This window comes from Gigantopelta aegis, chromosome 1, assembly GCF_016097555.1.
Source record: "Gigantopelta aegis isolate Gae_Host chromosome 1, Gae_host_genome, whole genome shotgun sequence".
Classification (NCBI taxonomy): Eukaryota; Metazoa; Mollusca; class Gastropoda; order Neomphalida; family Peltospiridae; genus Gigantopelta; species Gigantopelta aegis.
The window spans coordinates 21,734,757-21,748,088 of NC_054699.1; the positions used below are offsets into that span (position 1 = coordinate 21,734,757).

Here is a 13,332-nt window from a genome sequence, read left to right on the forward strand (position 1 = left end):
GTGCCATCTGACACATTTTGAAGGCAAAACTAATTAAAATACGAGGAATCGCAATGTTCCATAAGAGGAAAACCACGGATCCGTGGAGAATTCCCAGCCCTGATTAAGGGCTTTTTAAGAACATAAGGACAAAGAGTATATGAAAAATGTTTCTATTTTCAAGATGGAACATAAGAGAGAACACACTAGTGTCAGGCAGTCACGACCAGTGGTGTGTGCAGGAAGGTGGGGACTCGTGAACAGTTTGACTGGTATCATCGTGTTCTATCATTTAACATGTATTTAACGTTAAGACGCAAAAACCAGTCCAGTGAGCGACTGTGATCTCTCGCCCTCCTGAACACACCACATTATTTAATTGTCTGTTCAAGATGATTGTTATTAAGATAGATTGTGGTTTATTTTTGTATTCATTCGGTCATCAGTTGGTCAACAGAAGTATATTTAAAGAAAACAAAATATATAGATGTTAAAACAAATGCATCAATAAATATTACTGCCAGTTTTTCCTGAGTTTTGACATTTTTTTGTTTGCTTATTTACCACATGTGCAAGAATTTATGCAGGTTGGGGGGTCTAGATTGTGACAAGCAAATCTTCTTGGGGGGTCGAGTCATGGTCCCCCAGAACATATATATTAAAAAAGAAAATTTGCTATCAGTAAGGGTTTTCTAATCCCTCCATCCTACACGCACCTGTAATATTGTTACAATTATATATATATATATATATTTATTTGCAGTGAAGATTTTGGTGGGCAAGGTTTTTTTTTTGGGGGGGGGGGTTTCTAAAAAGAAAAAAATGTTTTATTTAACGACGCGCTCAACACATTTTATTTACGGTTATATGGCGTCAAACATATGGTTACGGAACACAGATATTGAGAGAGGAAACCCGCTGTCGCCACTTCATGGGCTACTCTTCGATTAGCAGCAAGGGATCTTTTATATGCACCATCCCACAGACAGGGTAGTACAAGGAAGAAAATGGTTTATTTAACGATGCACTTAACACATTTTATTTATGGTTATATGGTGTCGGATACAGGGTAGTACATGCCACGGCCTTTGATATACCAGTCATGGTGCACTGGCTGGAGCGAGAAATAGCCCAATGGGCCCACTGACAGGGTTCGATCCCACAATGACCTTGTGCCTTACCACTGGGGTACATCCCTCCTTCAGGTATTGGTATTACAAAGTTGAATGAATGCAATGACTGCCATGATACCCCTAATGTATACCACAAAAGCTTTACCTTTTTGATACAGTAAAAAAAAAAAATTACTTTTCATCCATTTGGATTGCAGGATTATTCGCCCTTTGATATGAAGGGGTTTTTTTTTCTCTCCAAACCAATGCCAAACAACTGACCTATCAAATATCAGGGTTCATACACTTCAAATGGTTTAATTATCCAGAACTTTTAAGCACTGTTTTGGTTCATTTTCAGGATTGTTTTACATTTTTCCAGGGATCTGAATATATGACGGAAAACAATGTCTGTGATTTGTCCGCAAAAAAGTTTCTAATTGCTGTGTTTTCGCACAAACTGCCACTTTTTTGTGTTTGCACCAAGACCAGTATAATCAAAGGCCGTGGTATGTGCTATCCTATCTGTGGGGTGGGGCATATAAATGATCCGTTGCTACTAATGGAAAAATGTAGCGGGTTGCCTCTCTAAAGACTATATGCCAAAATTACCATATGTTTGATATCCAATAGCCAATGGGAAAGTGCATATATAAAAAATCCCTTGTTGCTAATTAATAGAAAAATGTAGCAGGTTTCCTCTGAAGATGAGTAAAAAAAATTACCAAATAAATCAATGTGCTCTAGTGGTGTTGTTAAACAAAACTAACTTTCTTTCAAATAGAACAGCTGTAACTGGGAATACCAAATTAAATGGGTTATTTTCACTACAAAGACAGGAAAATGTGAATGGCTATCACTATAACAGACAAAATACAGTATAAAACACTTTATTAATACACACTTTTACATACACAGCATACACACATACAGATTAATGTGCTTTTCAGAGATTTTCAAATGAACCTCCTAAATTATTAGAATCATATAAATTTGTTCCATTTTAAGGTAGCCCAGGTGTAAGCGTAGTCAGTCTAGGATCGATCGGAGTCTGTGGGCCCACTGGGTTATTTCCCATTCCAGCCAGTGTACCATGACTGGTGTAACAAAGGCCATGGTATGTGTGCTATCCTGTATATAATATCACTTGCTACTAATGAAAAAAATGTAGCTGGTTTCCTCTCTAAGACTATATGTCAAAAATGACCAAACATTCTACATCCAGTGATTAATTCCCGGTAAATCAACATGCTCTAGTGGTGATGTTAAACAAAACAAACTAACCTTATTATAGGGTCACTGATCATTTTACTTTGGATGTTACCAAAAGCAAGCGATCTGCAGTACAGACCTTTAGATTGCACCAAAGACAAATGCTACACCCAAATTCATTCATGCTTATTTTTGTATTTATATCCAATTAAGGTTCAAACATGCTGTCCTGGGCACACACCTCAGCTACCTGGACTGTCTGCCCAGGACAGTGGGTTAGTTGTCAGTAGTTGGTGACAGAGAAGTTGGTGTAGTGGCTTTATACATACCCACCGAGTCGTTAAGCTTGCTCTACGTGGAAGCTGGTACCGGGGTGCGAACCAGGTACCTACCAGCCTTATATATCTGAGGACTTGACCACTACCGGTACACCAATGAAGCCAGTTGTGACCAAAATAATCACACCCAATCAAGTACAAGCATGCTGACCATAAAACATTTCATCTCAAAACCACGGTTATGTTAAGCTGTAATTAGATAGAAGGAAGGAAGGAAATGTTTTATTTAACGACGCACTCAACACATTTTATTTACGGTTATATGGCATCGGACATATGGTTAAGGACCACACAGATATTGAGAAAAGAAACCCGCTGTTGCCACTTAATGGGCTACTCTTTTTTTTGATTAGCAGCAAGGGATCTTTTATATGCACCGTCCCACAGACAGGATAGCACATACCATGGCCTTTGATATACCAGTCATTGTACACTGGCTGGAACGAGAAATAGCCCAATGGGCCCACCGACAGGGACAGGATAGTACATACCACAGCCTTTGTTACACCAGTTGTGGAGCACTGGCTGGAGTGAGAAATAACCCAATGGGTCCACCGACGGGGATCGATCCCACACCGACCAAGCATCAAGTGAGCGCTTTACCACTGGGCTACGTCCCACCCTAATTAGATTTAAAAAACTGAAATGCATTTGTGGATATATCTTTTAAAGTAATACTGGTCAGCTATTAATAACATTACTGCACCAAAAAAACTGCTGTTGTGAATTAGTGAGATCTAAAGCCCTGTAGTACTCAGCCTCCTGGACTTGATGCAGTAATAGTTTTAAAAACCAACACACACACACACACACACAAAAACTCCAATGAAATCTGTGCCAGGTTCTAGCATCAACCTGATTATCACCAGCCAGCTATAATTTAATTTTTACCTGCTTTTTTTTTTAAAGACACTTTGCTGCCACTGTACAACAAATTCAATAGATCCTTTTTAATGACTAAAATGATATATTACACGGTTTCTTGGATTTAAACCCGCTTGTTTTTTGACTCTAACCTTTAGATAATGTGGCTTTATATTCACAATTTTTTTCTGATCAACCTAATGTTTATAGTATCCAAACTAGTTTATTAGGGAACATTTTAGTTTTCAAAATCTTGATTAGCGATATTTCTAGTCAACTGAAAATTGATTAGCAACTACTGTTTAACTTTAATGTTTCAAAATTGTGTAGCGATCTCTGAAACTTGCATATCGAACTGCAGTTTGAATCTGAACAAAATATCCCGTGTCTTTATAAGTTAAAGGGACTGTCCTGAGTTTGCAGCCATTGTAAGATTTTTGTAATAACAGAGCCTTGTTGGCGACTACATAGAGGATATTTCATGTTTTTTGTCAAATATGATTTATATCTCATCGAGTGAAGTTTGCAATCATTTCACTAGTCGTGCTAAATCATATTAGACAAAAAACATGAAATTTTCTATTTATTATATAACTTTTGGCAATTTACCTTTATTTTTAAAACATGTCAGCAGCAAAATATATTCAAAACTAGATTTTACCTCCAATGATAAGTGAAGTAAACTGAAATGTCTATTATGAAGTTCTAAAAGTCACCTAAACCTGACAGTCACCGAAAAAACACTGCATAACTGGTACACCGGAATGGCCTGGTGCTTGAAACGAACTTTTATTAAGTCTGTAACATTAACGTCATAACAACGAGTGATACATTACTGTGTTTGTAATGTGAAAACGTCTATTAGACTATCGACTCCATGGCTGTTACTCTTAGAACGTTTTTTTAAAAAGCAAATGCGTGCCCTGGTGATTATAAAACTTTTTACGGAAATGGATCTCTAAACCATAAAATGTCGAAGCTCTCTTAGCGCTACAAAAAACGCCTTAAAACCACCGTATGCCATAGTTTGTTAAGTCACTATAGCAGTATATGCCATTAGTGACGTCAACTAGCTTGAAACATTCTTAAGAATGCCAACAAACTCACATTGGTATTTGTTAATTCTGAAAACTGAAATTGTCCTGTTAAACTAAGATTTCAAAAAAACACAAAAACCTACTGCTAAGATTGGCTTCGAAAAACATGGGACTCTGACTAACGTCATGGTAAATGTTCATGCCTGTGATGTCAGAGAGATTTAAGCCTAGACTCTAAAGTTGTATACACATGGGCCCTGAACTAAAACTGTTTCCATAAAATTTCACTTTTAAATTAATTAGTTAGCACTTTACAGGGCTCGAACTTAGCGAAGTCAATTGCCATTGTTGAGGTATAATTTGCTATGGCTCAGGGAGCATCACCGACGAAATTTTTGTACTGCTGGATAAAAATTACTGCCATCTGTAAAACTCCTCAACGATAGCAAATTGAATATATTTGGTGTACACTATCTGCCAGTATTTAACATTTGTACATTTTAAATATGCAACAAAATAACCTTTCAGTTATATTTATTTGCTGTAAAAGTCACTGTTTAAAAAATTGCCATAGGCAGGCTCAAAATTGCTGTCGATGGACCTTTTCACCCATGACAATAAAAAAACACACATTGTACATTTGTAATATGTAACAAAATAACCTTTCAGTCATATTTATTTGCTGTAAAAGTCACGGTTTAAAAAATTGCCGTAGGCAGGCTCAAAATTGCTGTCAGTGGGCCTTTTCACCCACGAAAATAATAAATGCTATTGGTGACAAATTCTTTAAGTTCGAGCCCTGACTCTACATAATTACAGCAAACTAATATCCCTCCTTGTCCATATCACTCATGTCCACGTACTCCTTACACAGATGGTTGTAGAAGGTCTTCAGTTCCAGGTGCGCCAGGTACGAACCCACAGCAGAACTGTCCTGCTATTAACATAAAAACACCCATACGAATCGGCTGAAGTTTTCCTCAACATCTTCACTATTTCCTGTCCCTCGGAGATCTTCGGAATGGAGTAGGTGTAGTACTTTCTGGCGAAGATGATACAAGAGACGGGTGCGACCGCCATGGGATATAGACCGCCGAGAAACGCCTGCAGCGACCCTGATCTCATCTGGGAGCACAGCGGACACTCAAGCCTCCCTACAATGATCTCCCTCTTCACAAACAGTTCGTGAACAAGGCAGCTGAACAGAACGGGGAACGCGACAGAAGACAGATACGTGTTGAAGCGTCCAAAGTTCTGCAGAGCAAACTTGTGGCGGTAGTGCGCGTTGATGATGATCCCAGCGGCAGCTGAGGCTATTCCGATAACGGCTGTGCCATATCTGAGCGGCCATCTTGAAAATAAAAAAAAACAGCAATATGTTACAATAGAACCAGCCAACCACATTAAAACAATACCTTTTGTACAGAAAGGAAAAGAATATGGGCCGAATTTACGAAGCCTATTTATCTTAAACACAGGTGTTTTAAAAGCATTGTAAATGTACAGTGTATGTAATTACATGCGTATAAGACATAAACAGGCTTTGTAAATTCGGCCCCATTTGTTTAATGACACCTCAGTACATTAAAAACAATGGCTATTTTGTCTTAAATATGGCTATTTTGACATTTGGTTGATATAATCTGTAATATAACACACAAGGCTGTTTTAACTGTTTCCCATCGTTCTGACCTATTATCCTCTTTTGTTTGGTACCACTGAACACCTTTATACTTACCCGATGCCACATAGTCACAAGGCAAGGATTTATTTGTGCTCAGGACTAATATATATATATATATATATATATATATATATATATATATATATATATATATATATATATATCGTACGCACATGCTAAATTCCATAAATGCTATGGCAATGGAAGTACCCCGACTAATGAGGGCAGGCAGGCAGGCAGGCAGGCAGGACATACCACTACCTTTGATATACCAGTTGCAGAGCATTGGGATGGGACCCCCCCCCCCCCCCCCCCCCGAATCTATTTAGGATTGATCCTGCAACTCATCACACCTCACGCGAGCACTCTACCACAAAGTTAAAATTTGTTTAATGACACAACTAAAGCACATTGATTTATTAATGATCGGCTGTTTGGATATGTCAAATGTGTGGTAATTTTTTTTTTGCAATATTAGAGGAAACCTGCTATATTTTTCCATCAGCAGCAACAGATCTTTTAAATGCACTTTTCTGCAGACTGAACAGCACATACCATGGCCTTTAAATATACCAGTCTTGTACACTGGTTGGGATGAGAACAAACCGAATCAGAGAATGGTTCCACTGAGGTGGTTCGATCCTATTATGCAAGAACCTCAGGCTGAACTTTTAATAATTAAATTATACAATTAAATGTGAGATGTCAATAGAAATTTTTATAAAAAGTTAGTTTGTTTTGTTTAATGACATCACTAGAACACATTGATATATTAATCATTGGCTATTGGATGTCAAACATTTGGTAATTTTGACATATAGTCTTAGAAAGGAAACCCGCTACATTTTTCCATTAGTAGCAAGGGATCTTTTAAATGCACCGCCCACAGACAGGATAGCACATATCGACGGGGTTCCATCCTAAACCAACAGCCAGGGCTAGCTCTGCCACTTGCCAAATTCGCCAATTGCGAATTTTAGGAACTGGCGAATTTTATTTTAATTTGGTGAAGAACATTTGTGTAACAATTGTTATTTTGTTGGAAATAGCTGCAGAGTTTGCATTTTCGAAATAATTTAGCGAAATTTTCTGATCACCCAGAGCTAGCCCTGAACAGCATATCAGGGGTGAGACGTAGCCCAGTGGTAAAGCGCTCGCTTGATGCATGGTCGGTTTGGGATCGATCCCCATCGGTGGGCCCATTGGGTTATTTCTTGCTCCAGCCAGTGCACCATGACTAGTTCATCAAATGCCCCTGCGTGTGCTGTAACCTCACCGTGGTGCAGGGGTGTAACATTCTCTTTGAGAATGGCCAATACAGCACCAAATTGAAGTTTTGAGTAAAATTCAGTATCCGTAAAATTCTGTGATATTTGTATTTTTGCACAGTTCTTTACACTGTTTTTGTTTAAACCTTGAATTTTTATATTGCTGTTGATCATCACTTTATTTATTTGCATTACCATAGTTTGACACCCAATAGCCGATGTATTTTTCGTGCTGGGGTGTCGTTAAACATTCATTCATTCATTCATTCAGTTCATCAAATGCTGTGGTATGTGCTACCCTGTCTATGGGATGTTGCATATAAAAGATCCTTCGCTGCTTAATCGAAAAGAGTAGCCCATGAAGTGACGAAAGCAGGTTTTCTCCCTCAATATCTGTGTGGTCTTTAACCATACGTCCGACGCCATATAACTGTAAAATAAAATGTGTTGAGTGTGTCGTTAAATAAAAAATTTCCTTCTTCTTGAACAGCCTATCAGACGAGCGCTCTACCACTAGGCTATGTCCCACCACCCCAATTTGACACAAATACATGTACATGTGTAAAGTATACCGTACATTTCGGATGGAGGGTTCCACTTTATTATTTTTTTCATCTGCAACGACAGCACCTCTTCCTCAGTGAGTCTGACAGCGCCCTCTGGCAGGTCATGGAGGTTTTTCACCCGCACCATCTGCTTTCCGCCTCGCACTGCCACTGGGTTGTCTACCTCCATGATTGGGTCTGGAAGGTCAAATAAATGATGTTAATGACTGTGATATACGTAAAACACACACCCCCCCCCCCCCCCCCGGCTCAAGCAAATTTTCGTTTTCAATATATCCTCCCCCCTTCACACCCCACCCCATAAACGTTGCTTACCAATCTAGACACACACACACCCACATAAATTCATGCACACATGCCTGGTGAATACACCAACTGCATAACTACATGTATACATGTTACATACAAGATCATTTTGTTTAGTACAGGGGTTAAATTGTAATTTAAAAAAAAAAAATATATTTAACAAGGCACTAAATACATTTTAACTACAATTATACAGCATTGGTCATACAGTGTTCTCGCTGCTCCATTTAAGCGGGGCGCCCCGCCCCGCTATTCCATTTTGCTGCCCTCCTTTCACGTTCCCCGCCCTCCTTTATTTTTGAGCGCCCCTCTTTATTTTCCAGCACCTATCTCCGCTATTTCCAAATGCACTTTTTTCCCACACAAAAAAACAACGATCAGTCTGCACACTGAACATCAAAGAAAACAAGCCGCGTTGTGTACGAAAAAGCAATTGACGAAACATTTACGACAGTTACCGTAACGTAATTTAACAGTATTTTTAACAGCCTCTATTTTGTCCAATATCTGTATCCATTTGTATGTTTGATAGACACAATAAAAGTTATATTTTATGTAAGCAATGAAAACATTTTATTTTTAATGGATTCGGCAATCTCCGATTGAAAAAAAACCCTTATTTGGCGCCAAATTTATCACGTGATCAGAACGGTCATTCTGTCTTTTGTTTCCACCAACTATCGTTTGATATTGTCCTCTGTTACAGATATAATTGGTTGAAACTGATGATTTTTACTTTCTGTTATTCTGTTTATTAAGCAGATCTTTATAAAATATTGTAAACTTTTGATTTTGAGGGGATATGAACGCTTATAAAAACAACGGAAGTGGTAGTGTTTATCATTAAAATCATTTATCTTGAGTGCCAAATAATATATACACCGCCTTTACAAAAACGAAACTACTTTTTATCAGCTGGCGATATTTTATCACAGCGATCGATTCATTCGATGAAGATGGAAATAACAAAAATGTATCTGACATTAGGAGATCACTTTACAAACATCTTTATTGTTTTTCGTATATCTTGGAATCTTTGTTAAAAAATAATAATATTAAAACTTTGATCGGTCCAGCAAAACCGGAACTGCCCGTGAATGTCAGACCGATATCATCTTCGGTTCAATTAAAAGACGAGTTTTTTTATAAACCCCTTTGCACTTTTTGGTAGGCAAAATAAGGAGTATGTCTTTTCTCAAAGTCTACCAACACACAACAATATGATAACCAAACTACTCCCCCCCCCCCCCCTTTTTTTTTTTTTTTTTTTGCTCTACGTTTATTGTTGTTTTTTGAAGGGTGTGATGCCGACCAGCCGCCCTCCTTTAATTTTCACCCAGCGAGAACACTGTCATATCGTTAAGGCCAACAGACCGAGATAATGACATAGAAAACCCGCTGCCACTACTCCATGGGTTAAGCTTTTCGATTAGCAGCAAGGAATCTTTTATATGCACCATTCCATACAGGACAGTACAAAATCAGTACATACATATATATATATATATATATATATATATATATACACACACACACATACACATTCTTGGTACCGTTTAACCAAAATTGGATATGTTTTGTTTGGGTACGTTTCTGTTTGGGTACGTTTAGATTTGGGTACGTTTGGACTAGCTCCCAATAAATAGCTAAATTATGGCCATCCCCAGCAGTGGCGTTGGAAGGGGGAGCAGTCAACTCGCCCCAAAACCAACTTGTCCACTAACTTGCCCCACACTGTTCATTCAGTTCATATCAATTAATATACCAATATTTTAAGCAATAATGTGCATTAAATAGTGTTGAATATGCACACCAGTCGGAGTCCAAAAACCTTGCCTGATCATTCCTTTAAGGAAAAAAGGGACAAGCTGACAAATGTTGTTATAGGCACATACCCTAGTTTTTAAACACTAACGCATATTTTTGACTATTATAACCGTTTTTGATAACTTAAATCATACTTTACTTAGACTTTATTTTTTAGATTATTAATTTCCGTACATTCGAAGTGTTTTTGTTCATCCTGGTGTTTTTAATATCACAAAATGCATTTCTCATATTTTTAAAAACGCACATGCATCTGAGAAGTAACAGTTATGGAGTCGAGTTTTAATCTATTTTTAGAGGGTATTTCACCATTTCAAAGAAAAAAATAAATGTTTTATTTAACAACACACTCAACACATTTTATTTACGGTTATATGGCGTCAGACATATGGTTAAGGACCACACAGATTTTGAGAGGAAACCCGCTGTCGCCACTACATGGGCTACTCTTCAGATTAGCAGCAAGGGATCTTTTATTTGTGCTTCCCACAGGCAGGATAGCACAAACAATGGCCTTTGTTGAACCAGTTATGGATCACTGGTCGGTGCAAGTGGTTTACACCTACTCTCGAGTGCCAAATAAACGTACACTTACGTTTATTAAATTTGTGAAAAAATGTTGGTGTCTACGCTTATTCAGCACCCTACGTTTAATTACATTTTAAAAAAATGTAACCCCCTACACTACGCTTATTACAATTCTTAATTTATCAAATGGTACCGATTTTCCGCAATCGCGGATGGAATTGCGGAATTTACAATTTTCCGAGTTGTCAAATAAAATGCCAACTTTTGTGGTCAAATAATACATTTATTTATTTATTTATTAATATACACTCATTGTTTTTCTGCTTAATTGATCATTTGAACCATTAAGGCACAACAAAGTATGTTACTCTACGACAAAATGTAAACACATGTTTACGAACGTTGTTGGCCGCCATTTTGTTTTTATCACTCGGCTCGGTTCGGTTTTATTCGGTTGGGTAAATTCCAAGGATGCGTTCGATTGAGTGCTCGCCTGTAAATCGATGCAACAGTTCATGCAAGCACTTTATTATATAAATTAATCAATTACATTTCAACACTTCATCTTTTCACCAAACATTGAAGACTCGAGTACCGAATTCTTAAAGATAAATATGACTTTTTAAGCTATGTATACTAGAGTAGATATAAGGTACAGTTCCTTTAGGATTAGGGGAACTGGCCCAAACTTTATCTACATTCTTTCCTCTTTTTATATATATATATATATATATTTTTTACATTACAAATTTCACTCATTTTAATTACAAATTCCACTCAACCTTTTTATTTTCACTTGCAAATAGAGTCTATTAGAAATCTGCAAGAAAAATTATGCAGAGTTACATCCCCTAACCGCGTTCCAGTTCTGGCGCGTTCCGCTAACAGCTGGCATGGCCGATGACCACAGTTGTTTGTGAATCTTCAGCTGAGATTTATGCATGCCAGGCCCCTGGAATCCAACACCCTATGCTAATTCCGCACCCTACTTTTAATTGATTTTAGACAAATTTCCAGACCCTATGCTTATTCAGCCCCTATGTTTATTAGGCACTCGAGAGTACCCATTGAGCCTTGCGGAGCACTCACTCAGGGTTTGGAGTCGGTATCTGGATTAAAAATCCCATGCATCGACTGGGATCCAAACCCAGTACCTACCAGCCTGTAGACCTTCACCATTTCAAAGTCACAGACTCATATTTCACTCAATTGTAACTTTATCCAAATGTGTTACAGGTTTGTAGATTAACTAAACTTAGTGTTAATTTTCACGGGTTGAAACTAGGGTATGTCCCTTTAAAATAGTCTGACAGTTAATTGTAATTGACTATTATTTATCCAATATTAGGATCTCCCCAATATAAAACCATTTAATAAGTGATCGTAATAGCGTACAGTTGTAGATGTCCATTTTTAATTTTGTTACAATTAAAGTTTGGGGCAAGACCGCAAGTTGTCCAAACACTGAGGCGAGTTGGTAGGGGCTGAGTTGACCAGCATTCGTTGGAAGGTGCCAAAATCTGGGGTGGCACACACACACACACACACACACACATATATATATCTCTCTATATATATATACATATATATATAAACCATCGCTGCTAATACTGGATCAAAATGGGGGGGGGGGGGGGGGGGGCACTTCTTAAGCCAGTGCCGAGTGCCCAGTGCCCAGTATCGGAACTATAAACACTTCATATTAACTACACTATATTTTTTTCTTACACTTATATATCAATATTTACCTTACTAACAAGCTCTTTTACATAAACATAATATTACTGGTAAAACAAATGAGCCGGGAAAACAAATCAAAACGTGTATCGGCCACCAAAAATGTGCAACCAACTTATTCAAGGACGCATGCTCATGAACTGTACTGAGCAGCTTAGTGTGTAAAAATAAAATACTCAAATTTGTGTCTAAAACGTGATTAAAAATTTAATAATCAAAACCATCAGTCCGTAGAAAAATAATTACTACTAAAGTCACTGGGTTTTTATTTAGAAATAATAATACAGTACAACGTTTTGATGTTGTAAGTCGATAATATTTTCCTACAAAATATAAGGCCCCTGTTAAAGATCACGTGACAGGACGCTATCTTCCGCCATATTTCTGTAGCATTTCCTAGTTTCCTACGGATTTGGAATTTTTACATGAAATTGCAAGTGCACAGTTTGTGATCTGCGTAGATCGCCTGTAGTTATTTGCACCCTAATTGTGTTTGCGTTTTGCACTTGATAACTGTTATCAGACTTTGTACACCCAGCGGTGATCTGTTTAAATCGACGAGGTGTTCGGCCTAAAAACAAAAATGCCGGTGCGAAAACAAGGTGGGTATTTCCTGATCACACGTCATTGGCGTCAGTAACATGGGTTTTATTTTTATAATCTAGACATGTTTGTGTGCACATCATTATCATGTGAACTTCTAGATGTGTGCAATACTGTAGATCGATAAAAATAGCTTGTTTGCTGAAGTTCATTGGCAATATGACAGATTTTAGATCCACCCCCTCCTCTCTCTTCCCCTCCCTGTACAAGGCCAAATATAAATAGAACTCTTAGAAATGACATGACAGAAATTGAGGAAAGTGATAATTTT

The 13,332-nt window shown here is 37.8% G+C and overlaps 2 protein-coding genes across 12 annotated transcripts in view; one reads left to right on the forward strand and one right to left on the reverse strand.

The window, feature by feature from the left end:
• Positions 1-5,304: 5,304 nt before the first annotated feature.
• Positions 5,305-12,593, reverse strand: LOC121366477 (transmembrane protein 126A-like). Its single transcript, XM_041490930.1, has 3 exons — positions 12,470-12,593; positions 8,072-8,237; positions 5,305-5,893 (listed from the first exon to the last, which is right to left on the reverse strand). The coding sequence occupies exons 2-3, from the start codon at positions 8,227-8,229 to the stop codon at positions 5,434-5,436; spliced, it is 618 nt and encodes a 205-aa protein (XP_041346864.1). The 5' UTR covers positions 8,230-8,237; positions 12,470-12,593; the 3' UTR covers positions 5,305-5,433.
• Positions 12,594-12,830: 237 nt separating this feature from the next.
• LOC121372108 (disks large homolog 2-like) overlaps positions 12,831-13,332 on the forward strand; it is a 278,624-nt gene continuing 278,122 nt past the window's right edge. For 9 of the 11 annotated variants that reach the window (XM_041498374.1, XM_041498393.1, XM_041498423.1 and 6 more), the window contains exon 1: positions 12,832-13,060. In XM_041498374.1, coding sequence (XP_041354308.1) covers positions 13,042-13,060 — 19 coding nt within the window. In that variant the 5' untranslated portion in view covers positions 12,832-13,041. Of the gene's footprint in view, positions 13,061-13,332 lie in introns of all 11 variants that reach the window. The other 2 variants (XM_041498440.1, XM_041498431.1) reach the window with 1 other exon arrangement.

Coding starts and splice junctions, on each gene's coding strand:
- LOC121366477 (XM_041490930.1), bottom strand. CDS start 8,229: ATGGAGGTAGACAACCCAGTGGCAGTGCGAGGCGGAAAGCAGATGGTG. Junction 5,894..8,071: donor TGGAACCCTCCATCCGAAAT/GTACGGTATACT, acceptor TTTATTTTCAAG/ATGGCCGCTCAGATATGGCA.